This window comes from Gopherus flavomarginatus, chromosome 8 (assembly GCF_025201925.1).
Source record: "Gopherus flavomarginatus isolate rGopFla2 chromosome 8, rGopFla2.mat.asm, whole genome shotgun sequence".
Classification (NCBI taxonomy): domain Eukaryota; kingdom Metazoa; phylum Chordata; order Testudines; family Testudinidae; genus Gopherus; species Gopherus flavomarginatus.
In genome coordinates this window covers 38,604,746-38,630,409 of record NC_066624.1, presented here as the reverse complement: position 1 = coordinate 38,630,409, position 25,664 = coordinate 38,604,746, and the positions used below count along the sequence as shown (strand labels likewise).

Genomic DNA, 25,664 nt, shown 5'->3' with positions numbered 1-25,664 from the left:
AGAAAAGTCACCTTTGGATTAATTTGCTTTGTCTGCTAAAGTCCCATTAAACTGAAGACAGCTGTTGTCAAAGGCATAAGGGGAGACAAAGTTCTGCTCCCAATTGTGGGAAATGTGTTTAAACAGGCTAGAAATGTTTCCTGCTCTGCAGGGTATAATACACTTAAATGGTTACATTAACATGAAAATATATAACAAAGTGTGTATTTAGGACAACCCTTTTGTATCCTGTGCTAATGAATTCGAATTTCAGTAATGAAGTCAAAGGGTTGTATTCTTCTCTTGATGCTTGCAGTATAGTAACTCCCATTAGCATTAATGGATGCTGCACTGGTGAATCATAGGATCATAATAATTAGAGATGGAAAAGACCTATCAGATTGAGTTTATTCTTTCTTAGGGACAAATCTTTCTCACTGTGCTCGTCAGCAGCCCTGTTGGCTCAGTTCTTATGGAAATAAGCTCCATATAAAATATCCCAATAGATACGTAGGGAGCAGAATTTCAGGGGTGAAGTTCTCCCCATGCAGGAGGCCAGCACAAGCTCTATGGATCACTTATGTTTTCAAAGAAAAAAAAAAGCTGGGGAACGGAGGCTTCAATGGGGTTTAAATGGTGCACTGTGCTTGTCCTATACACAGGAGTGAATTTCACCTCATGACTTAAGGCATGATTTGATCCACTGTCCCTAGATAAGGGGGAACAGCCAACATTAATCCTATACTACACTAAAAGTGTGTCCAGAATTCAACATTCCTTTGGGTGATCTACTTCCTTCCCACAATATCCCAGTTTCCAGAAAGCTGCTTAGATTATCAAAAAAAACCTGGTTTTGTGGCAGAAGTTGTTCCATCCCCGTGCACTAAGTCTATTCGTATCCACCTAATTTACAGTTTAAATGGTACCTTAGATGTAACTGGGTGTGTGAGTTTTCATTCTCTGTACAAGTACAGTTAACCAGAAGAAAAGGAAATTATTAATGGTAACATAGGTCAGGGAAAAATAAGTATATTGGGCCAGATCCCCAGGTGGTATAAATTGGCATAGCTCCATCGCACTTCATTGGAGCTATGCTGATTTACATCAGCCAGACCCATTATGCCTCGTCTGTTGAACACTGCAAAAATTCTTATCCGAAGCTGCATGTGAACCTTGGTCTCCATCAGAAGTTGAATAATAAATTAGCCTAGTTCAGATCCCTTGTTTCATTAAAATCATTCCTTGTGAGCAGTTGCTTTGTCCAAACACTATTGATCTCCTGTATTGGAATGGGCAACATGGGGTTAAAAGCATAAACATTTTCAACTCAGAAACCCCAAACAGGGAAGTTTAAAAAAAATCCTCATTGCAGTAAAAAAGCATTTGTCACTGTCCTCGTCTATTAGTAGCCTCTAAACATTTTACAAGAGAAGCCGTGGCAGGATTACATTTCTGCCTGGATTGGAGGTTCCTTATTAGTAGAGGCAGAGGGCTCTGTAAAAGTCCATAGGTCAAAAATATAATACAGTATTCCCCTGCTCTTGTTTCCTAACATTAAGCCATTAGGGTAGATAAGCGAGAGGTGCAGAGTCTTAATTTATAAGCAAATGATGATCTGTGGTTGGGGACTGTTTGCAATTGATAGAGCTTATTATTTTGTCTGGAACTTAATACAGTGGATCACTGTTTGCTAACCAGTACCAACAAATCCCGTGTCTCCAACCCTTCTGCAAAAATAGACCGAGGGCTGGAGCCTCAGCTGGTGTAGGTTAATGTAGCTCCTTGAAGTCAGTAGAATTGTATCTAGTCTGGAATCTGGGTTAAGAGAGGATGAGTTGCATAATATAACATTCTTATAGGCCTGGGACACTGCTCTATTAAAAATATTATGGGAGTCCTGGGCAGTAGGGGCCATTGTGACTGTATCATCCCTGCAGGGTTGACATTGTACAGGACCCGTTCCCATATCCGTTCTGGGAATCTTCCCCCAGGATGAGCATTGCTGCTAGTAGGGGGAAAAACTGCTGTTATCACAGATAAGCAAATGCTGCATTTTTTTGAAGTGAAGGCTATTGTGTGGTTTGTTCTGTTTTGTAATAAGAGCAATTCCTGAGTTAACTTTAAATTAGTTTCCTGCACCATAGCACTTATTTCTTTATTTTAAAGCAAAACATTTGGGGCTGAATTTTGTGCCGTGAAAGTGAGGGACAGATGTCTCTAAGTGAAGTTGGTACTGGTACATGGGTGTATTTTTAGCAGCTGGCCTCCCTTTTGTGCACATAGCACTAGATCATCACTTTCCACTCTCTCCTGATTAGGGCAGCCCACAAGTGCACTGTCCCAGGAGGAACCAAATTGGGAATCAGAGGCTCCACCCACTCACCTGTGCAGGATGGGAAGTGGCAGCTAGATGGCAGCTACTCACCTGTCATCCCCCCCAGCCAGGGCAATGTGGGTAGCTTGTAGGTTGGAGTGGGTAGACTGGCTCATGACTGAGCCCATAGTTTGCACATTGCAAAAGTTGGGTGTGTATTTTTGCACCTTTTTCATGTGTGACCTTAAAGTGGGAGGGAGAAGAGGAAGGAAGTGTGTTTGTTTTAAAAGGACAGGTCCAGGATAGCTCTTCACCCACATTTTTTCTCAAATTTCTGCAATTGCCTGATGCAAAGGATTGCATTTGGGGACAGGGGCTGGCCTTCTGCAGAAAAATAGCCAGGCTCTGCGTGACATAGAGGACTCTGTAAATTTCCTGCTTGATCAGAACCCTGTATTTACACTGAGAGAATGCCTTGTATTGAGTATATTTTAATGAAAATAAAGATGTCAGATGGAAAAGAATCTTAAAGAAAAGTGTAAAATACGGCAGTTGTCCATGAGATGGCTAACCACAAGTAAACATCAATGGCAGTGTTTGATCCCTTCATGTTTACTATTTATTCATATTTATTATTCATAAATTCCAGCACAAATGTTAGGTTTGCACTCCAGTGACAAATTTGCATTTTACTTCAAGTTTGATTTCTCTCCCTCTTCCTCCCCCTCTGGTTTTTCGAACAGGGATTTAATGATTTACCATCCCAGATAGTTTCTCTTGTGTGTGCTCTCTAGCTCCTCTCAGCTCTCCCCTTCTTGTTTCAGGAAAAGATTTTTAACATGGAAAAGTGATATTTGAATAGATTCCCCTGAGGCAATCAATTTACTTTTAATTTGTCTGGAACTAAGCTTTTCTTTGTTGCAATGAGAAAGGATTGAAACTGCTGTAAAATGTATTTGCTTCCAGGAAGATTTTGAAATGAATTTTTTAATGATCATGCTGTTTGCTGTACCCAGCAGCAGTGTCATCATGATTACAGTATAACCATACGGTTGCTGAAAAAACAGTGAAACATCAAGATAATGCCATACTTTCATATGAGGGTACTTACGGTAATGGATAGCGAAAATTAGATATACTAATAAATATTAACACTTATATGGCCCCTTGCACAGACCTCCCTATAAACCATCTTCATGTGGCTCAAAAACATGATCAACGATGTGGAAAAAGCAGCCACCACTCTATTTACTTCATATTTTAGACAAATGTCCAGGGCTCAACTCAAAAATAAGCTCTGTGCTTCCTGTGTTGCAAAATGTTTGGAGAATTTCTGGAGTTCCCTTCCTCCAGATCTCTGTTGCTCACACATGCATGTGTGCTTGCGCACAACATCCCTTCTTGCCTTTCAGTGTACAGCCACAATCATTCAAAACATCTCCGTTAATATATTAGCATCTTCGTTTCCCCAGCCTACTACTTTCTTGATTTGCCTCTAATCAGTCCATAGCAAGCTGCTTTAATTCTTAGCTGGATCCTGAGATCCCAGGAATAATTTGCAGCCTGTACTTCACCCAGGCATTCCCTTTATAGACACCCGCACAATCGAGATGGCATCAGGTGCTTCAGTGAAGTCTAGCACTTTGTCACGTACTTTTTCTCCATCGCACAGGCCAAAATACACATGCTGAAGCCCCAGTCAGTCTTGGAGTGTCCTTTTAACCTTTTCTTTATTTTCCATTTCCATGTGGCTCCCTGCTTCTTTCTTCTGCTCCCCCTGTGTAGCACAAATGAGCCCTACTTATTTGCCTCTCCAAACCTCCTCTGACTTGGATTGAACTGATTTTCTGTTCAAAAATGGAAACTCCAGGGACTATTGTGATTGCCCAAATTGCACTGTAGATGGTATAACAGCACGTCAGCCCACCATTTATCAGAAATATTAAATCCCCTAGCACTTGCACCTTGGTATGTTTTAACTTTGCCTCTGGCCAGCACTAGAGATCCAATTGAAGATAATTCAGTTGCTCAGGGAGCTGAATGGGCCGTCTTTTCAATCCGTTTTCGTGTTGTACAGGGCTAGAGTGAACTCAGGTGAATAGGAGAATGGCTGTGAATAGGAGAGAAAAAAAGGGGGGAAGCGCAAAGGCTTCAGTTAACACTTACTTAACTGCCACTGTTGTTACACAAATGATTTGGGGCACAGCCCTTCACGTACCTCCCCAAACAAAACTGTACACATGTACCTGCTTGATGGTGGGATTTAAAAGCCATTTGAGGGTTTGTTTCTTCACAGGTCCCCTGCTGTGACTCTCATCTGTGAAGCAGCACCTTGTGCCAGGCAGAAGATGGCATGCAAAGCCAAGGGGGAGTCTTGCATGGCATAGAACCCTGTAAAGCAGCCACAAGGTTGCGAGACTTATGAGGCCAGAACCTCAGTCCCACTACAGCTGCTTTGTGCTGTTTTGCTGGCACATAGCAGTCTGAGAGCTGGCTTACCTGGCCAGTGCAGAATTCTTCCAATGTGAGTGACTCTTGGATTGGTCTAGAGCAGTGGTCCCCAAACTTTTATATCGCTCTCCGCCCCTTACCCGTAATGTAATCTGCCCATGCCCTCTCAAGGAGCCTGGGCCAGGAGCGCAGGGGCGGCTCCAGGCCCCAGCATGCAAAGCACATGCTTGGGGCAGCATGCCACGGGGGGCGCTCTGCCGGTCGCTGGTCCTGTGGCTCCGGTGGACCTCCCGCAGGCGTGCCTGCGGAGGGTCCGCTGGTCCCACGGCTCCGGTGGACCTCCTGCAGCGTGCCTGCGGAGGGTCCGCTGGTCCTGCAACTCCGGTAGACCTCCCACAGGCACGCGTGTGGGAGGTCCACCGGAGCCGCAGGACCGGCGACTGGCAGAGCGCCCCCTGCGGCATGCTGATGTGCTTGGGGCGGCAAAATGTCTAGAGCCGCCCCTGCAGGAGCGGAGTCACCGCTGGAGTCAGGAGCTGGGACTGGGTCGCGGTTGGGGCCAGGAGCCGAAGCTGGGGCTGGAGTGGAGCTGGGGGCAGAGCAGATCTGGGTGGCGCTCGATCCCCTGTGCTCCCCCAGGCTTGGCCCAGGCCCCACCTTGACCCCTGAATCTTCCTGGAAGCCCCCCTAGGGGGGCATGCCCCCACAGTTTTGGGACCATTGGTGTAGAGCGATCATGATATCACCTACACCACTGCCCTGCCAGCTCCAGTGGTGTGGCAGGGAGAAGGGGCATGGCTCTGGTTTCTTTATGCCTGACTAACCCTAGCTTCAGGAATGGTGTTTGCGGATGCTCTAACTTACATCCAGGAACTGCCCTGGGATCCAGGGGACATAAAGATTGTGTTAAGCACACTCCCCCCCCCCCCCCCCGGCGCCCCCCCACACCTTTGGGTTGTACTGAGGACTCCACAGCCACATCCCAGGACTGGGGCCACAAGTCTTTTTCTTACCTCCCCCAACCTTCTCCCCAAATACAGTGAAAGTGTAAAAAAAAAAAAAAAAAAAAAAAAGAAGAGAAAACACTAGAAGGGGTGAATGGCGAGAGCAGGGTGGAGCAGGGGGCATGCTTCCTGTGTCTGGAATTTGACTGCAGACTGTTTGAATTCTGTCATACTGTGGAGGCTGCAGTATATCACTGGTGTCATGAATTCATGAGCGTAGAAATGCCTGAGCACCATAACAAGCTGTCATGGTACAATTCCCCACTTTGAACCTTAGCGTCCAAAAGATGGGGTACCAGCATGAATTCCTCTAAGCTCAATTACCAGCTTAGAACCTGTAGCGCTGCCACCGACCAGGAATTCCAGTGCCTGGTACACTCTGGTCCCCCCAAAACCTTGCCCGGGGACCCCCAAGACACAGACCCTCTGGATCTTAACACAAGGAAAGTAAACCCTTTCCCTCACCGTTGCCTCTCCCAGGCTTCCCCTCCCTGGGTTACCCTGGAAGATCACTGTGTGATTCAAACTCCTTGAATCACAAAACAGAGAGGACAAGTCACCTTCCTCCCTCCTTCTCTTTCCCCCTCCCAGACTCTTCCTGAGAGAAAGTAATCCTGGCACAGAGAGAAATCAGCCTCTCTCTCCCTCTTCCCTCCTTTCTCCTCACCAATTCCCTGGTGAATCCAGACCCAGTCCCCTGGGGTCTCACCAGAATAAAAAAACAATCAAGTTCTTAAACAAGAAAAGCTTTTAATTAAAGAAAGAAAAACAGTAAAAATTATCTTTGTAAATTTTTAAAAAATGGAATAGGTACAGGGTCTTTCAGCTATAGACACTGGCAATACCCTCCCAGCCTAAGTAAACAAGTACAAATTAAAATCTTTTCAGCAAAATACCAATTTGAACTCCTTCCAGCCAAATACACATTTGCAAATAAAGAAAACAACCATAAGCCTAACTTCCCTTATCTACCCAGTACTCACTATTCTGGATCTATAAGAAACTGTATCAGGGAGATTGGAGAGAAACCTGGTTGCACGTCTGATCCCTCTGAGCCCCCAGAGTGAACAACAACCAAAACTAACAGCACAGCCCAAAAACTTCCCTCCCTCAAGATTTGAAAGTATCCTGTCCTCTGATTGGTCCTCTGGTCAGGTGACAGCCAGGCTTACTGAACTTGTTAACCCTTTACAGTCAAAGAGATCTAAAGTACTTCTGTGCTATTAACTTTTCTTATCTGTTTATGACACAAGCCCTGATATTTTCCTAATTATTTTGTGGCTGCAACAGCTTCTCTTTTCCCCCAGCCCTTTGTGTTCTAGAGTTCAGTGAAAGCTGCTCCTTGCACCTATGGACAGGAAGGGTTCTGTGGGTCCAGAATATTATACATCAGGCTATCTCCAGCGTGTTGCTTCTTTGCAGTCATGTCATCCCTTCTGTCCCCACTGCAGTAGCCCTTGTACATGCCTACTCATCTCTCATCTTGACTATTATTGTCTCCTCTCCATCATCTTCACTTCCTCCCATTGATCCCTCCAGCCAACCCAAAATGTTGCCAGTCTCCTCTTTCCTCCTCATCTTCCTCTGCTGTGTTCACTTCCACCCCCTCCATTAATATACTGTTTTCTATGGCATTGCAGTCAAGATCCTTACCTTCAAAGCCCTACAGACTCTAGTCCCCATCTGCTGAGCACATTTTTACTCTTGCTTCTTCCCACTGCCTCTCTTGCTCTTGTCACCGCTCCAGATCCTCCTCACTGTTCCCCTTATCTCCTTCCCCCATGCCTGGCTTTGTTCTGTCATTCGTGTGGCCCTCTACATTTGGAACATTTTGTCTCCCTTTCTCCTTGTTCAGATCATTCACGGCTTCCAGGAATTCTCCTTACCTTGTTCTCTGATAATTTTTTCACACCTCTCCTCGCTGTCCCCATGTCTTGTCTCGTTCACCTTGTCTTGGACAGAAAGTCCACAGAAGTCAATAAGTAGCGCTCTACCAAATTCACGGTCCATTTTGGCCAATTTCACGGTCATAGGATTTTAAAAATCATAAATTTCATGATTTCAGCTATTTTAATCTGAAATTTCATAGTGTTATAATTGTGAGGGTCGTAACCCAAAAAGGAGTTTGGGGGTGGGGGGGGGTTGCAAGGTTATTGTAGGAGGGGTAGCGGTACTGCTACACTTACTGCTGTGCTGCTGCTGGTGACAGTGCTGCCTTCAGAGCTGGGTAGCTGGAGAGCAGCAGCTGCTGGCTGGGATCCCAGCTCTGAAGGCAGAGGCTCCGCCAGCAGCAGCACAGAGGTAAGGATGGTCTGGTATGGTATTGCCATCCTTTCTTCTGTGCTGCTGCCGCAGAGCTGGGCCCTCAGTCAGCAGCCGCCACTCTTTGGCCACTCAGCTTTGAAGGCAGCAAAGCAGAAGTAAGGGTGGCATGGTATGGTATTGCCATGCTTAATTCTACACTGCTGCTGGCGGGGCACTGCCTTCAGAGCTGGGCACCTGGTCAACAGCTGCCGCTTTCCAGCTGCCCAGCTCTGAAAGCAGCACAGAAGTAAGGGTGGCAATACTGTGACGCTCCCTAAAATAACTTTGCAACCCCCATGCAAATCCCTTTTGGGTCAGGACCCCCAATTTGAGAAACGCTGGTCTCCTCCGCGAAATCTGTATAGTAGAGGGTAAAAGCACACATAAGACCAGATTTCACGGTTCATGACACATTTTTCGTGGTTGTTAATTTGATAGGGTCCTGTCAGTAAGGAATCATGGGGATCAGCCCCTCAGGTGTCAGCTGCTCAGATCAAGGAACACTGTATTAGTGTAATGATGGTGATTTTTACCTCTCCAGGGACCAATATCCTGGTCTGATTTTTGACTAGCGGATGTTTATGACCTTTTCTCTTATGACTTGTGTGTGAAGCTGGTGAAGTATTTCTACAATAGATTTTTGTAAAAAAATTGCTGAGATGCTAAGCAAGCTGCAGTTGTGAGGTAGTCGTGCTTGGTGCATGCTGTGGGCCTAACTGGCACTGTTCTGACACAATTTCATTCCTGCAGTGCCAGTTCATTGTTTTAGATCAATGCTGTTCCAGTCTTTGCCCTGGCTCCCATTTCCTCTTCTCTTCGCCCCCCTCCGCTCCCCATTACCAACATGGGCTATATCTTTTTTATGCAGATGAAACAGGTTTGTTTCTCTCCTCCACCAGACCTTTCTGAAGCAATTTCATTCCTCGCCAGCCTGTCTGTCTGAAGACTGCATGGCTCAGGCCTTTAAAATCAATACGGCCACAACATGTGTGTTGTTAGGGCTCATTGTAAGTTGCCGTTGTGCTAGTTCCCTGAGGTGGGAACAGAGGTGGTTTGAAATCTGGAGCTCAACATGGGCTTTACTTTACTCTTTGAGAAGTCTATTTATTCCAGAGGTGGTTGGATTTGTTCTTTCTTTATTTTTCTATATTAGGGATTATGATCAGCTCTGACTGTTTTTTCCCCTGTTGTCTGACTTAAAAGCAGTAGCCCAGTGTCTTTCTGATTAGGCTTCAGAAGTGCCGTAGTGTCTTAGATCATTGAGGATCAGATTTTAGGAATCAATATTAAGGTGAAATAGTAACAGCTTCATTGAAAACATCCATCTGGGCTGGAGGTGTGTATACAACTGACCAAATGCTCCCCAGTATCATGTCCCAGCAGGCACTCGGTCTTGTGTAAAACCTGGGATGGAGTCTTCAGGGGCTGACTCTACTTGGGCTGTTCCAAAGTCCTGAGTGGGAACATGCAAGGAGATCTTTCCAGGGAATCGTATGCTATGCTTGCATACTTTCCTGATAAGGTAGGGTAATGGCTCCAGCAGGCTCCCAGGGCAGCTCTTTTTGCCCATGCGGAAGTAATTCCTCTCATTTATGTGAGAGGGAACCTGTGTGGAGATGCAGAGCTTTTTGCTGTATCTGCCAGGTCAGGTGTATCTCATTAGTTCCGGACTCGGCAAGATAAAAGGCAGAGGCAGTCAAGAGAAGAGGGTAGCTGTTGTAGGAAAGTGTTAGGGATTAAGCATTACGTTGAATTGTTTTAAATATAATCCTGTCCCATGGTGTTTTGTTCTGGGTTAAATTTCTGAATATAATCCAGAATCAGGGAGATTTAGGGAAAAACCTACTTTGTGCATGTGCTGCCTTTTATTAGGAGGTTCAGAACTTGCCCCTTCATACTTCTTGCATGGAAGACTTCAGAATCATAGCCTTCTGTACAATATTTGACTTGCAGAGCTGATGCTGCTCATTCAGTGATCCCTAGCTACAACACTGTCTAACAACATATGGTCCTCTATGGGTGATTTTCAGCAGAACTAGGACCTTAATTTCAGACACACTCAGCTTCCAACATGCTGAGCCCTTTGGAAAATCTGACCTCTATATTGAGACTTTTTTAAAGCTCAAGGTTGTAGCCGGAATTCCATGATGCCAGATCAGATTTGGCTTGCTTATTGGTCCCAGTGATTCCTAGGCCAGTGCATTTGGGTTCAGGAAATACCATCATTCAGTCACACGCATATGGTCCTATTTGGGTTCAGGTGCCTGTTCCATATCTCAGGGTCTCCCACGTAGTGGAGCAGAGAGGAGATGGAGGCAGTGGAGCTGTCGATTGTCTGCCTTGCTGCAGGAAGAAAAGCTATGTCCTCTTTATTGCTCCCAGCCACTCCTTTGTTCTCTCCTCCCTTTACTTCCTGTTGGTGCCTCCTTCATGGATCAGTAACCCCTGACCCCTCCACCCACTCTGTTAGATTGCTTGCTCCCACCTTGCTCATTCAAGGATCCAGGCAATCTTCCTGCCCAGTTCCAGGAAGTCCCCTGCTGCCAGCTGCCTCCCTGTTGTTTATGCATTGTGTGCACTGCACTGTGTGATTATTACCTGTGCTTTGCTCCTCACATTAGGAATGTTTTTAGTACAGACGGTAACAATTATATTGGCTCAGGCAGGCCTAGAGCTGTAAAGAATTTCCTGTCTTATTATTTTGGATAGTTTAAAAATACTGCTTTAAAGAAACAGAACATGAATGTGAATAACTATTGTGGGTGCTGTGGTGGCTGGGTGAACTGGAGCTACGCTAGGGAGAACAGCACTGCGCCGAGGCTTTGTGCCTGAATGGTGGAGGAGCATACAGAATACCTCAGGGGAACGAGAGGCTGCCTGCACATGAGTGGCAGTTATTACACCTGTTCTACAGGTACTCCTCCCTTGGGGTTCAGCCTGCTCCATTGTGGCTGCAGGCTAGTGCATAGAAGGGTTGGAGCTATGGTCACATACCTTAACATCATCTTTCTGGGATGAGTGCTTAGCGCTGCTGGATCACTAGAAACTCAGTTATGTTTGCCTCTTGCATAGGTGCACTGGAAGAGGAAAGGAAATTCCTGTGCTTATCTCTAGCACCCTTCGCATCTATAATGGAGTAAAATATTACTTCAGATTAAGTGCTGGTCATCCATGCCATGCTGATCAGCATGGTATCTGAGAGCCCAGTCCAGCCCTCATCTAAAGGGAGCCAAAGTTGTTGTTGTCTGCCATTTGTGGCTTTTGCAAAAGGAATTAGCTTGTGTCAGTCCAGTTCCTAGTGGCCATCTGTGCACATCTGAAACCTAACAATCTCTGTAGTGACTCCAGCAAGTTAGGTGGCAGAGAGGTGAAGCTGCCATCTTACTCTTTGAGATGGTCTCCAAAACAAAGTTGAGGCATGTTTTGGAGGATAGGAACAACATGGCAAAGCTAGCTGTTATGCTACCTGTGCTGTACCAGTTCTGTGAATAAACAGGGAATCAGTTCTGCATCTTTCACAATCACTAATTTTCTTCTTAAAAGAAATCAAACAATGTCCATAAATGTAACATTCCTCAGCTCTTCCCAACTCCTACTATTCATGGATTTCAGTCAGTTCTTCTATGCAGGCTATAGATGACTTTCTGAAAACAAATACCTAACCATTTGTCCATAACAAGCCAAAGGAAGGGGGAACCATATACATCCCAGACAGAGCAGTAACTAAAAGGGATAGCTCAGTGGTTTGAGCATTGGCCTGCTAAACCCAGGGGTGAGAGTTCAGTCCTTGAGGGGGCCATTTAGGGATCTAGGGCAAAAATCTGTCAGGGGATTAGTCCCCCTCTGAGCAGGGGGTTGGACTAGATGACCTTTTCAAGTCCCTTCCAACCCTGATATTCTATTATTCTATTCTATGATTCAAAGTATAAGAGCATTTAGGCAGCTCCTAATGCAGGTTGTTCTGCATGTAAAGCTGAGCACATCATTCTCTGAAAACACTGTAGAGAAGGCTACTGAAATCCAGACCTCCTGCACAGCCAGTCAACACTGCCTTTTGTACAGTAAGGTAGCTGCTGTGATGTAGAGAAATTGCTAACATTTTAGACATAGATTTTCAATGAGTTGTTTTTTCTCTCTTTTTCTAGGTTTGCTTTTTACTAGCTGATTCTCTGTAAGTGTTAAGCTGCTCATATTTTGGTGCATTGTGCTATGTGCTGAGAATTTTTATCAGCCACCCTTGTGCTAGAATGTGGTGGAAATACAAATGTATTTGAAAAGCTGAGGTTATGTGTACAGAAGTACAAAGCATCAAAATGAACTGTTTTCAGGTGGACAGGAAGCAAACCAAAGCTGAGTCTGCACCTCTGTGGGGTTCAGTATATCGAACTGGCAAGGAGTGAATGCATTATTGTATTATTATTAACTTTAACGCTTGACCACATTGGTTTGTTAGTTTATTTGTGTACAAATTACAATAAGAATATGCTACATAACAGTGGTTCTAAAACTTTTTTTTTTCGTGGACCACTTGAAAATTGCTGAGGGTCTCGGCGAACCGCTAAATGATCTTTCCAAATGTTTGTGCCATTATCTAATTATTGTAAAGCGCTTTGGATAAAAGCGCTATATTAAAAAAACCTTAATAATTAACGTTTTTTTGTTTTACAAATAAAAGCACACAACTCATATTTTAATATCAGAAGACTTACCTTTCTAATGCGATGGATGTGCCCTTTCTCCTCCGCCACGGCAGCCCCCGAGCTGGGGCTGGGAAGGAGGGGTGTCTCTCCCTCTCTCCCTCACCGCAGCAGCCCCCAAGCTGGGAAGGAGGGCTATCTCTCCCCAGCAGCCGCAGCCTTGGAGCTAGGGAAAGTTGCCTCTTTCTCTGGCCCCTGCAGCCCTGCACATCCCTCTTCTCATCCCACCTGCTCCCTATTCCCCCCAAGGCCACCACCTCACCTTACATGTGCGTCTTCTCCAGGGTCCAGGCACCTAATTAGTGGAGCCATGGCTGCGTAGTTCCCCTAATTAGGTGGGTGGCCCTTCATTCTCTTGTGTGCGGCCACCCAGGCACGCACCTTAGAGGGAACTGTCCGCGGACCACCATCCACGGACCCCAGTTTGAGAACCTCTGCAACATAATTTTGAATATAATGTGTGTGCTTTGCAAAGGTTTACTGAGTCGTCTTCAGCTACATGTTCTGATCAAATGAAGAAAACACTACAGTCAAAAGCATATACTGAAAAAACCTGGGATGTTATCTGTATTAAATGGTCTAGTTCTTAGGACACGACAGTGAGAGTCAAGAGTCCTGGATTCTATTCCAAGCTCTGTCACAGATTCACATTAGCGCTTCAGACAAGTCACTTAACCTCTCTGTGCCTCATTTCCCCATTTGTGGAAGGGGGATAATATTTCCAAGTTCACAAGAGAACTGTGTGATGTACAAGGGGAAAATGTGTTCCCTTGCTTGGGTGTGGGAGTCCTGAAAAAGATGCAGAACCACAGAATTTCTTCTCCATAGGGAGGACTGGCCACAAAGTGGCTGTGTAGGGGAACTCCACACCCTATGTGTGCCGTGAGTGTGGCCAGCGGGTTCACAAACTATGCAGATCCACTGACCAAAACCCCAGCACAGTGAGCTCTGTCCGCTATTGGGGGATAGATTCCCCCTGTGACAATCCTACCAGATACGATTTTGAGCAGAGGTTCAAAATGTGATCCTTAGTTTTTGTAAAGAGCTTTTTGATCCATGGATAAAAGATGCTGTAGAAGTGCAAAATATTATTCCATGTATCAACAATGGAAATGCTGCTAGTTGCAGCCGTAGGTTCTGGAGCAGACGACAGGGAGAGAATCTTTATTATTCCCATATGAATGGAGATCAAGTGCTGGAAGTGACAAATTTAATCTTCAGTGGAAGGAGGTGGTGCTGGTTATTTACAAAGCCTCTGCAATTGTGTGGGAGGCCATCAGGGAATTAAGCAATATGTAAAAATCAACAAAAATACAAACAAATAGCAATCCCAGATGTAGAATTTATGCTCAGATTTTGAACAAAGTTAAAGCAGAGTGCCTTTTAGCATTGGTTACTGAAACAAAAATGCTGACTCTAAGCAGCTTGACACAGGAGACAGACCCGTTCTAATTTATTTCCTATCATAAGTTGTTTCCCTTTAGGTTTTAGTTCTGGCAGCAGCAGCAGCAAAAAGCAAATGACACACAACCTGTTGGAAATTGAACTTCAGCCTGTTAAAATAATAATAATAATAATAATAATAATAATAAATGCAATAAAATGCCCCTTTAAAATATCACTTTAAAAATGTCTGCTGTTTGTCTGAAAATAACTAATATTTATGTAGGCATAATAGAAAGGGTCTGATCCTGTAAACTTCCTGAGAATCCCCTGGAAGCCAGCATCCATATCCTGGCACATCCTGCTGTGGTGATGAATACTTAGATTGTCCGTGCGTTTGTGTGTGTGTAAGTACACCATGCTATCTGATTGGACTTCGGTGTTAGTTTTGCATGTGTGAGTAAGGATTGCAGGGTCATCGTCCAGAAAGAAAGAATCCTCAATTTCATAAGCCATTGTATTTTCTTCACACAGATCAAACTGAAGGATTTCATTGTAGGGAAGAGTGTCGGATCCTTGGTCACTCAGATAGATGCTGGATGCCCCGGAACTCTGTCCCCAGTCGTGCAAAATCCCCTGAGCATGGAAGGAATGTCATGGCACTCTCTATAGAAGCTACCACTGTGGATACAGAGCCTTATGAAGACTGTAGTACAAAAAGAACTTTTGCAACGTTTGGGAAAGATGGGAGTGAACCCCTCGCCGACGAGCGTATCGTCAACCTGAAAGGCAAAAGAACAGTGGATCTGCCCATCTGCAGCCCAAAGGTAAATGGTGCAGTCCGCGAAGCGGGGAATGGCTGTGAAGCTGTGAGCCCCATCACTTCACCCCTTCATCTGAAGAGCCCCCTGTCTAGCAAACCTTCAGTATCATACAACATAATGCACTGCCCGGTAAATCGCGACCTGGAGCAATTTGTAAACAATGGCCCTTCTCGGCCCACTGAAGCAGAGCCTAGAGGGGCAGACAGTGAAAATATAATGCATGAAGTTAACCCACTTCTGCAAGAATGTAGAGAAAAAGACTCACCAGGAGTGAAGAGACTAAAAGACATAGTACTCTAAACGGCACCATATAAAAAGGAGAACCGACACTACTACAAGCGCATATTGTTTTTAATTGCTTACCAATGGTTCACAAATTGCTGTATTTAAGAGCTTTCCCTAAATGTATTGTTTATAAATGAAGCTATCGTTAATGTGACAATCCCACTTGTTTCAGCAACCAGCAGGGGTGTTCAGTTGAAGCAAATTAGCTTGTTTTTCTTTTGTCACGGGGTAGGGGTGAAGGTGAGACCAGTTCAGTTATAAAGAAGTATTATGTATGGAGTATTTTCAATTTGTATATTTTTATATCTCAAAACTCTCTATTATAAATTGCCATTCTTTGTAATGAATTGAATTGAAAACTCCTTATCTGGCCATCCTTAATAAACACCCTGAAGTTTTTGTAGTCTACACAATTTAATGGCCATTTCTTATGTACAACTGTTAAAAGAACAATTCAATGAGTTTTAATATTTGCCTAGCACAAGGCTGTTTGTCCTTTAAAATGTTGCTATTTTGCTGTGGACACCCCTGCATTAAGAATCCTTTTGCTATCACATGCTTATCTGTACTATTATCGTATTTGATATTGCAAATTACTGTATGTCTAGTGATGGCAAAAGGCTTTCAAGTTTTAAAAAAAACATAGATATATTTAAAACTTGGGGAAACTGCTAATTTCAAAGCCAATGTAAGGAGTGTTCTCTCCCCGTCTTACCCTCCAGCACCCCACACATCCTATACTTGTTTTCACAGAGCTATGATAGATCATTGTGAAAAGTCATTTGGGGGATATTCTGCTGCCTAATTTGCAGTTGTTAGATGCAGCGTGCTGAACGTTTTGAGATCCATTTTTTTTTGTAATGTCAAGGCACTGCATGGAAAAGCTTCTCCGTAAGTTATTAGTTCCCAGGTTTCGATATTCCCTGTCTCTAATCATCTCAGAGTGAGGGAATTGTTTAACAGATCTAAATTAGCATCTTGGTTAGACACACACTTCCTGATTCAACATTTCCCAGTCATGATTACACTAAGTACCAGCGTGAGTGTATGTATCTCATCATGGAATGGATTTTAGAGTGATATTATTTCTATTTATCCTGCATCAAAAATAGGTATAGAGTAAGCAATAGAAGGATATACGTGTAGGGACAGACAGGTGAAATGTAACACCACTACTAATCAAATTAATGTGCCTTCCATATGGAGAAGAAAAATTTGAGTAATTATTTTTTCTCATAATTAAGTACATATTTTATGTGGTTAAAAATTTGCACACATGAAATAGATTTTTAAAAGAAAAAGGACCATTTGAGCTACTGGAACGGCCATTTTGTAGAAACAAGGGGAGCTATAAAGATTTTCACAGCATGGTATATTCTCTGCTCTCCTGCACTACATAATTGTTCAGATTGGGTTTGAGTGAGGTGGAGTGGAGGATGAAGGTTTGTGAATTAGTAACCCTTTATTTGACAGACTTTTCTACCCAGAAGAATATTCATTAGAGCTTAAAGGTTCATTATAAGGCAGGGAAAAAATACAGATATTGCCAACATTTGCTCTGCCAGTGAACTGAAAATAATGGTTTCTAGAGAAACAGTCTTCCTAGTACTAATGTATCTTGATAACATTCTCGTTACTTTGATTTATTTAAATTAAAAATGTCATCAGGAAAAGAGCCTCCAATTGTTATTGTCCTAGAAATCAAATAAGCTCCAGTCCTTTCTTTTCTTTAGAGAAAGTGGATAAAATGAATATGGATGAGTTTTTGACTACTCCAGTTGGTACATTACCAGTATGTCTTATGGGCCCAGGAATTTGAAAATAAATTATCAAAAGAACTTCTAATTAAATTACTAAAGCTTTTTGTATTGGTGTTGATTGCTACCTCATGCAGATGGAATCCCCCTAGTTGATGTGACTGCATCTATCCCTCTAAAACTGACCTGTATTTCATTTTTTTCTTTAATTTTGAAGTTTGATTCATTTTTTTAAATAGTATGTTCTTTTTATTCTAGTTTTTTATATCTTGGGTACTGTACTGCTGTCATTAAAATGTATATTTTTTGCAAGTGGATGTATATTATATGAGCAATAGAAAAAACAGGTTGGTTTCGGGGGGGTTAAGTTACTGGATATTAAGATGAGTGTTTTGTTCATTATGATGTAACCTGTATTTAACTTCTGAGAGCTTTATTCAGTGAAAATTCATGTCCTTACTTACTGAGCCACAGAAGCCTCCTGGATATCTTCGTTCGCTGCAGAAATTAATCCTCATTAATTGACAGAAAATTGTTTCTAGAAGAATTTTGTGTGTGTGTGGCAGCAGTAACTCAGAATCAGTCTATCAGTTCCCCCCCCCCCAACACATATTCTTCAGGTGCATATGGATAACCAATGGCAATCATGAAGCTTTTGACATCAGGGGCCTCTACTTAGGATGCTCAAAGACTCTGGTTGCTTTAGGCTAGCTGACAAAATGGGTTGAAGTTCATATGAACCTTTTGCTCTCTCATGGAGAGCCCCCAAAAAGGGCTTGGGTTTCTTCAAACTCCTGCGTTTTACTGCTGGGATTTTGTTACAAAATCCAGGAAGCTCATTAGTTTTGCACTAAGTTCAGTGAAACTCTCCGTCCAAAAGTTACCTTGAGATTTCAAATTTTCACAGCACGAATGTAAACAAACCTGAGTGGGGATATGTGTGTTGCAAATGGTGTAAACTGAACCTATCTGCCTGCTTGATGCAATCTCTCCTAATTTGAAACGGGTGGGTGTCATGCTGCATTCATGGCAGGTCATTTCCCTGAAATGAGCCAGTCAAGTACTTCACAAAAGGGAGCTGATGAGGAATAGCCAAAAGGCTTCCCTGAGGAGAGCCGAAGGCATGAGCCCTCACTCTGATAGAAGAGAGCCCCATTCCCCGCCCCACAGCTCCATGTCTGCAACAAGTGGGAAACTATTTAGCCAAGAAGGTCATGTTTGGGTCCAGGCCATAGAGCCACCTTCTCTCCCCAAACATGCACACTCCACACAGAGTATGGCCCGTCATCTGACTCTGTTTCTGAGATCTGGCTAAATTCCAGCACTAACGTCATGATTCCTGCCTTGGGTTATCTTAATCCAGCTCCACTGAAGACTCTCATTGGTTCCTTGCGGGGTTGGATTGGGACTTAACTCCCCAAGCCAAATCATTTGCCCAGAAGGGCTTGTATATTATCTTCTATGGAACTGAGAGCAACAATCCATCAGGCAACATGGGAAAGGGAAGGCTAGCCAATTAGCATGGATTCTCCTCCATCCACTACACTGTGCTGTGAAAATTGGACCGTCCTGTTCCTCTCCCACAGCCCTCCTCCTCCCCATCCAAGGAGAGACTAGGCAGTGGTCCCCAGTCACCTGATCCAGTGAATATAAAACAGACAGAAGAGTCCAGCTGTTGATTTCTACTGAACTTGGGCCTCTGACTATTGAGCTGCCAGCACCATCCTGGCACTGGGTGGAAAATAGATGCTAACGGAAAAGAAAAAACATTTCTCTGATTTACCTATTGGGAACATTCCATGCCACTAGAAATAAAAGCGCAGCCCAGAAAATATGTGAAATATTTCTTTATTAAAAGGGAGTTTTAAGAGGTCAGTAAGCCCTACTGCCTCCAAGCAAACCATTTAAACAACAGTCTTTCCCGTCCTGGCCTGTGCTGAAGCTTGGGATCTTGAGTGCCTAAGGCACCTGCATGACACATTATTATCACATGACAAGAAAAACCAGGAGAGGGACTGGAAAAGGTTCATCACCCACAGAGTTCCCTCCCCCCTTCCAAATATTTCCTGTTCCCACTTGCTTTCCCTCTCTCATTTGAAATCAGTTGAGAGCTTCTGGCTGAGCTGTGTTATAATGTTTAAAGTAGTTAAATTAACCACATCAAAATGTGAATGACCCAGGATGGCTGTTTTGGACAAGCTGTAATGAAGCTCTCTTTAGAATTTATATTCTCATCAAATTTGGTGCAGGAAAATCGTAAGAACGGTGTAGTAGTTTATATCACCTTTAACAGCCTGATTTCCAGAGGTGCCAATCATCCACAACCCACGTGAAACCAATACTGGATTGTGCATGCAGCATCTCTGGATACCAGTCCCCAAAGATACAATCTGAGTAAATTCATGACATGCTCTCCTCAAAGTGTAATATTTACCTACTTGATAGAATATCTTTAGAAAATCCTTTCACAAGTGGAATTTTCTTTTCCTTACATTGAAATCTTGCGGCACTGGTTTTATTTTTATGCTGATATATACAAAGGGGAATATGGGGGGTTGGTTGCGGGAGGGTGGATCGATGGTTTTAAAAATAATCCGTAAGCACTTAATGCATTGTCCTGATGAAGTTGTTGCGATTATCCCTGTTTTATTGTGAAGCTGGAGATGGCCTGTGGATCACACATTGTGCAGAAGTGAATTACGTTTTTTCAAATAGGAAACAAGTTGCTTTTGTGAAGAACACACTGTCTGATTAATATGTTGAAATTACTCTTGGGAGGAAAAAACTAATTACGAATAGAAACACATTTGTCTATCATTGGGGGAAATGGATGATCTTGTTGCTACAGCTGCTTTTGCCGCTACAGATAATCTTTTATCCAACTTATGAGGCGCATTTAACCTTAGCAGAAGAACCCAGCTAACTCTGTTGCAAGCCCTGGTGAAATGGATTCTTTACTGGCATCAGCTGATGTTCAGCTGATACGAGCTGGGATATAATCTTTAGTGACGAGAGCTGACCGAGTGCAAGCTAGTTTTCAGCAACAAATACCTCCTTGCACTATTCAAATGCTAAGGTATTGGTTGCAGAAGATCTTAAGTCTTAAAGCTACAAGCTTCTGTAGCCTGCTGACCAGTCTGATGACACCATAACTGCCCGCCAAAGCAAGGCGGATTTCAGTGGGACTTAAGTACTATTCATCAAGGTGTCTCTGTTGCTGATTATATGAAGAATAAATTGTTGTATATGCTGATATGTATGTTATGTACATTTTCACAGTGATGGAATCATTGTAAACAAAAAAAAGGAAAAAAAATCACCATTCTGTCTATTTTATGAAGATGATAAAGCAGCTTTATTAAATTATTACAGTTCTGTTTCAAAATGGTGTACCTGCCACATTTTCTCTCATCTAATGAGAAATTTGTTTTCCACTTCCATGTGATTTCCCCCTCTCCCCGCCCCGCTTCAAACATCTAATGCATTTTAGTATTAAAGGCAATTATTGAATAAAATGGAAATAAGCGTTTGGTTAAATATGACTAAGAGGGTTTGCTTGTGATTGCCTCGGATCCTTGGCCTGGCAGAAACCAAGGAAAACAGAGCTGTTCAAATGGTCTTTTCTTAACCCTGTAGAATTTCAACTGTTGCTAAAATGCATACTGTAATATCCAGGGGGCAACTGCCCAGTTTTAATATAACAGTCTTATTTTGAAATGTTTTAAATCTCAGATCTATATTAGGTTCACTGGAGGGTGAAATTCACTGTAGTGCATTGGGACCACATAAGCCCCTCCCTTCTAGTTAAATTCCACTCACAACCCATGTTGAGGGCTCAACCCATGTTGAGGGCTTAATGTGAACTGCAAAGGGAGGAAAAAAAGTGTGTGTGTGCCCCCTTTCCTCCTTCATTGTTTGTAAAGAAGGCCTATAAAATGTTTCTTCCGCTTGGAATATGAGAGAAAAGCAAGTCTTGCCTTTCCAGGTGTTGCAGGAGGTCTCTTTGGAGGACCTAGAGAAGTGGTTAGGGAGCTTTCTTAGCCCTTAATTGATTATCCTTCTGCCGGTCTTGTACTGGGGGTGAATTTCACCCATAAGGGGGTGTTATATTGGTCTTTTCCCATTAACTGGATTTGTACTCATTTTAGCTAAAACACATGATCTTGGAGTTTTGGTGAAAGATTAAATAAACCCAAATATCCTGCAGAAAAATAATTATCCAGTGGGGTCTGCTTGAGGAACAGTTGAGGAAGTGGAGTGGCTGTTGGTGATGATGGGAATAATAATTTAAAAACAGATTTATATTTGCTGTCTTTAGCTTTAAAGCAATGGAGAAGGTTACAGCAGTATGATACAATAGTGAAGGTTCCTCTTAAGTTTATCCCTTAAAAACTGCCAGATTCTGAGATTTAACACTGGGGTGATGTAACAATAGAGGGGGCCAGATCACCTCGTTCCAGGAAGATGGAATGAACAAAGGCTCAGAGGATGGCCTTAGCGAAAGATAGGAAGTATGCCAGGGAATTAGTAGTTGGATGGGGAAAAAACCCAGCACTCTGTCCTTTTAAGGCACAGATCAGGAGCCCTGGAGTGTAAGGTGAAGTAAGGCTCCCCTCTCTTCCAATTGAGAGGTGCAGTCTGGAGGAAGGTAGTTTATAGATAACCACTTCCCTTGGATCAGGAGAAGCGCTGGTAGCAGAAAGAAGCTGGAAACGGCTAGGAGTGGGGACCTTGTGAAGAACAGATGCTGGCAGGAGGAGAACTCCATGTGTGTGGACGAAGAGCCAGAGATAAATGTGAGCTCTGGTGTTGCATCACAGAAGTTTATTTTTGAGACCTTAGGGAATGTGTGGGATTGGTTGTGGTCATGAAACCTGCCTTGAGTGGAGGGTGGCTCTACTCATAAGAGAGACTATGTAGAGGTCATTAGGGGTCCTGAAGAGGGAGAAGAGAGGCAGGGTGCTTCAGTGGGACCTCTGGCCATGAAAGGGCACTCAGTAAGTGGCAGCCCTGTTACAGGCCAGAGGAAGAAAATCCCTCTACACTGCAATGTGTGGTAGGAAAAAAAAATCTGTGCTTCACTGCAGATCCTGTATTCCTTGCACACTCAGCACTCCAATGTCCTTTCACTGAGAGTTGTGAGAGAGCAAAGGATGCAGGGTTGAGCCCTTGATGGGTTTTTAGTTATGAAGATCCATTGAGGCTGAATTCACTGCATTGTGGAGGACCTGCACAAAATCATTTGCACCACTTTAACCCCACATTTAAGTACTTCCACAGTGAGTCAGGCTTGGCATGGCTGTTTGCACGGGGGGGGCAAGGTTCCGCATTTGTGTAATAACCTTTTACCACAAGGATAGATTGTATCAGATTACTTTGTATCATTACATGCTGCAGGCTATTCATTTCCATTACAAATCTGCTAAGGAGAGTAATGCTAAAAGAAAAGCAGGGCTCTGGGAGCCAGAATTTCAAAAAGCTCAGCATGTTGGATGCACGTTGGTGCCGAGAACGTGAAAATCTGACCATAAGAATCACAATAGGAGCAGCTGGGGCTGAGTACTTTTATCTATTCCTTATTATTATTTGTACTACAGGAGTGCGTAGGCACCCCGATCGGGGATCAAGTCCCCATTGTGCCAAGCACTGTACAGACAAGTAACAAAGAAGGCAGCCTGTGCTCCAGTCCAGCTGTGAGGCAGGGCCCGGTGAGCGGATAAAAGAGACAAATAGGAGGGTGAGAGGAAGAGGAAATGTGAACATGAGCAGAGCAATGGAAGTGACAGGTACTGAAAATCTGACCCATTTTTAGGGGTCTATAGGGAAGCCAGGTTCCTCTGATAACCTCACCCCATCTGCAGGGGCTGAGCACATGGAAACCTGGCCCCACAGAGCTGTGTTGATACGTGCTAAACCTGAGCAGATTTGGACTGATAGAGTAAAATTTGCTATAGTACAGAGGGCCCATAGGAGGCACCTCATAAAGCCCTGGGCCCTTAGAATTAAATGCATCCCAGCATAGGGAATCATGTATCATACAGACAAATATTACCTTTAATTTGTGGCTTAAGTGGTGTGTAGGTTGGTGTGTGAATCGCTTGCGGTGTGCTTTAACTCCCCATGCTGGCTGGTGGGAGCATGGGTGTAGACGAGGGACAGTATTTGTTCTGCAGCATGGTCTATCCCTGCTCAGAATGGGTTTAAACACAGCGGTAAGAATGCAAGTGGTGTCCATGCCCTGATTACACTAGTGCTCCCCGTGTTGCTATCACCAGTGGAGCTGCACCGGTGATGGTGTGACTGTGGGTAATTTCCCAGGAAAGGTGAGTCTAGATGAGGCCACAGAGGCTTTAAAGTCCAGGACGTGATTCTTTTGCTCACAGATTTCCATGAAAATGAGTGATAAAAACATGCATATTAAAGTGAGTACATTGCTCTCCAGACAGTGAGAGCTCTGCCCTGTTTCACAAGCAACTCCAGTGTGATTCACCAAACCAGCAATACCTCATCCCTTGTTGGACCAGCTGAGGTGGGAATGATGCAGAGGTGGCTCTCGCTTCCATTGGGGAGTGGAAAGGAGAGGGGAGAGTCTCATGATGATTGTAGGAGCAGCATTGATTAGGCTATAGGAAGATCTCACCAGCCCTCCACAGGCAGTGGGTCTGGGATGGCAACCTGCAAACAGGCAGCTTCTTGGGCTTTGGGAGAGCCAGGCACAATGACCCTTAACTAGCAATAGTTTAAATGGGTGGGGACTGGCAGCAACTTCCTTGCTGCAGCCCTGGGGAGCCTGCTATAGGGGCCATGGAGCAGCTGGGACTGGGGCAGCTGGGTGCTCACTGATTAGTGTCACATGCCAGGGCACTCTGCTGCCAGGCGCTGCAGGCTGCCTAGTGCGGGAATTGGCTACTGCTTGGTGGCTCATCTTCCCAAGGCACATGCCAGCGCACGTCACGTCAGAGGGCAGAGCTGAGCTAAGGACAGCTTAAACCTTGCTTTGGTTTTTGGAGCGCTGTTCCTGAGGGCGGGTGATTTCATGGGATTTGCTTTAGCAAATTCTTTCCAGTGTTTGCCTTCTCTGCAGAACCAGTGGGAACACCACCTTCTGCAATCTCACGGTGGGAAACACACATTCTGTGGGAGCATGTTTGAGCTTAACCCTTTCAGTGCTACTGACCTTTCCAGATATGTCCAGCTAGAACAAAGCTGCTGAGCTGTGAACATCCCAGATCTGTCTCTAGATAACAGAAGTGACTGGTAACTGGTGGTGGTTATCATTCACTGGGCTTGCTGATGGGCAGGTTTCAATAGAGCTCCCAGTTGGGTACCTGAAACCTGGCTCTAGCTGTAGGTCTTGAACTCATTGGCAAGTTGTATGAAAGTGAAATTCACATCACGTGGAGCACCAAAGGTCTTGTGTTGATCCTCTGCTTAGGGGTGAATTTCACGCTATAGTCCCAGGCCAATTCCCATTGGATTCCATGGAAGGACTTACATTGACTTCAGTGGGAATTGGATCAGAGCATGATTTAATAAAACTGTCCCAACCCATCAGTGCATTTCACGTGCTGCAAGGCTCCTGCTTATAGCCAGCTGAGATCCATTTGAAATGTCTGCTGTGATATCTCCCCTCTGCTAGGCAGCTGTCAGTACACTGTGTCTCCTCCAGCATACCCCAAAGAATTTAGCATCTTAAGGCCACTGCGTGTTTAGACAATACATGTTTGTATTGAATTTTGCATAATAACAGACCCAGAAGAGGGCTTTGGCTGATGGAGGCAAGAAAGGATGATTTATAGCAGTCCACTGAAAAAGGAGGAATTCCTTTTCAGAAATTATGCTGGCCCTGAATAATGCACTAAATTCTATTCTTCAAGGCCTCCTTCCATATTAACAACGAGGTCAAGATCCTCAGCTGCTGTGAAAGCACTGAAATCAGAGAAGCTATGCCGATTTTCACTAGGTGGGGATCTACCACACAGCTTTTAATGGGGCCATGATCTATGCTATGTGTATGGAACACAGCTGTGACTTACTGGTCCACAAGCAGACGCATTTGATATTTACTTTAAGATCTTTATATTTCTTCCATATTTTCAATTATAGTCCCAAATATATCAAAATTATACAAAGCATTTTGTTGTGGGTAAAACTACAAAGGGGACTGCTAATGAGATGGCACCCTTCACCTTGGCTTGCCCAGGCTGCTAGTGACTAGAAGCTGTTGCCATCTGAGGGCTGCATAGTGGCTTATGTGAAACGAGATGGTGGGATTCAGCTTGTTTTCCAGGAGGCAGCTGTGTGCATCAGCAAACCACCCTCACATCTGGCCCCTTCATTCACAGTCTAAGTGGAGGCCAAGGCTAGAATGGGCTGTGGAGGTTGACTACCCTCTGGGCCATGCTGGAGGCATACTGGTCGGGCAGTGCATGAATCTTGCAGTATCACTGACTGCCCTGGAGGCAGTGCGCTCGTGTGCTGTACCCACTTTGCTCAGTCTATGCTGGTGCCAAGAGATACCATGGTCTCTCCCAGGGAGATCCCCTGCCCCAGCCAGCCCCCTAGGCTTGCACAACAGGGGCCAGAGGAAGGAGGAGGCTTAGCCAGGGTGTTTCCCCCCTCTCCCTTGCACAACACCCCTGATGGAAGGGGTCACAAGTTAGGGC

General features: G+C 44.2%; 1 protein-coding gene across 3 annotated transcripts in view; it reads left to right on the top strand.

Moving 5' to 3' along the window:
• The window catches only part of PCDH19 (protocadherin 19), a 118,754-nt gene extending 100,489 nt beyond the window's left edge, over positions 1 to 18,265 (top strand). For 2 of the 3 annotated variants that reach the window (XM_050965007.1, XM_050965006.1), the window contains exon 5: positions 14,667 to 18,265. In XM_050965007.1, coding sequence (XP_050820964.1) covers positions 14,667 to 15,256 — 590 coding nt within the window. In that variant the 3' untranslated portion in view covers positions 15,257 to 18,265. The remainder of the gene's footprint in view (positions 1 to 14,666) is intronic. The other variant, XM_050965009.1, reaches the window with a different exon arrangement.
• Positions 18,266 to 25,664: the final 7,399 nt, after the last annotated feature.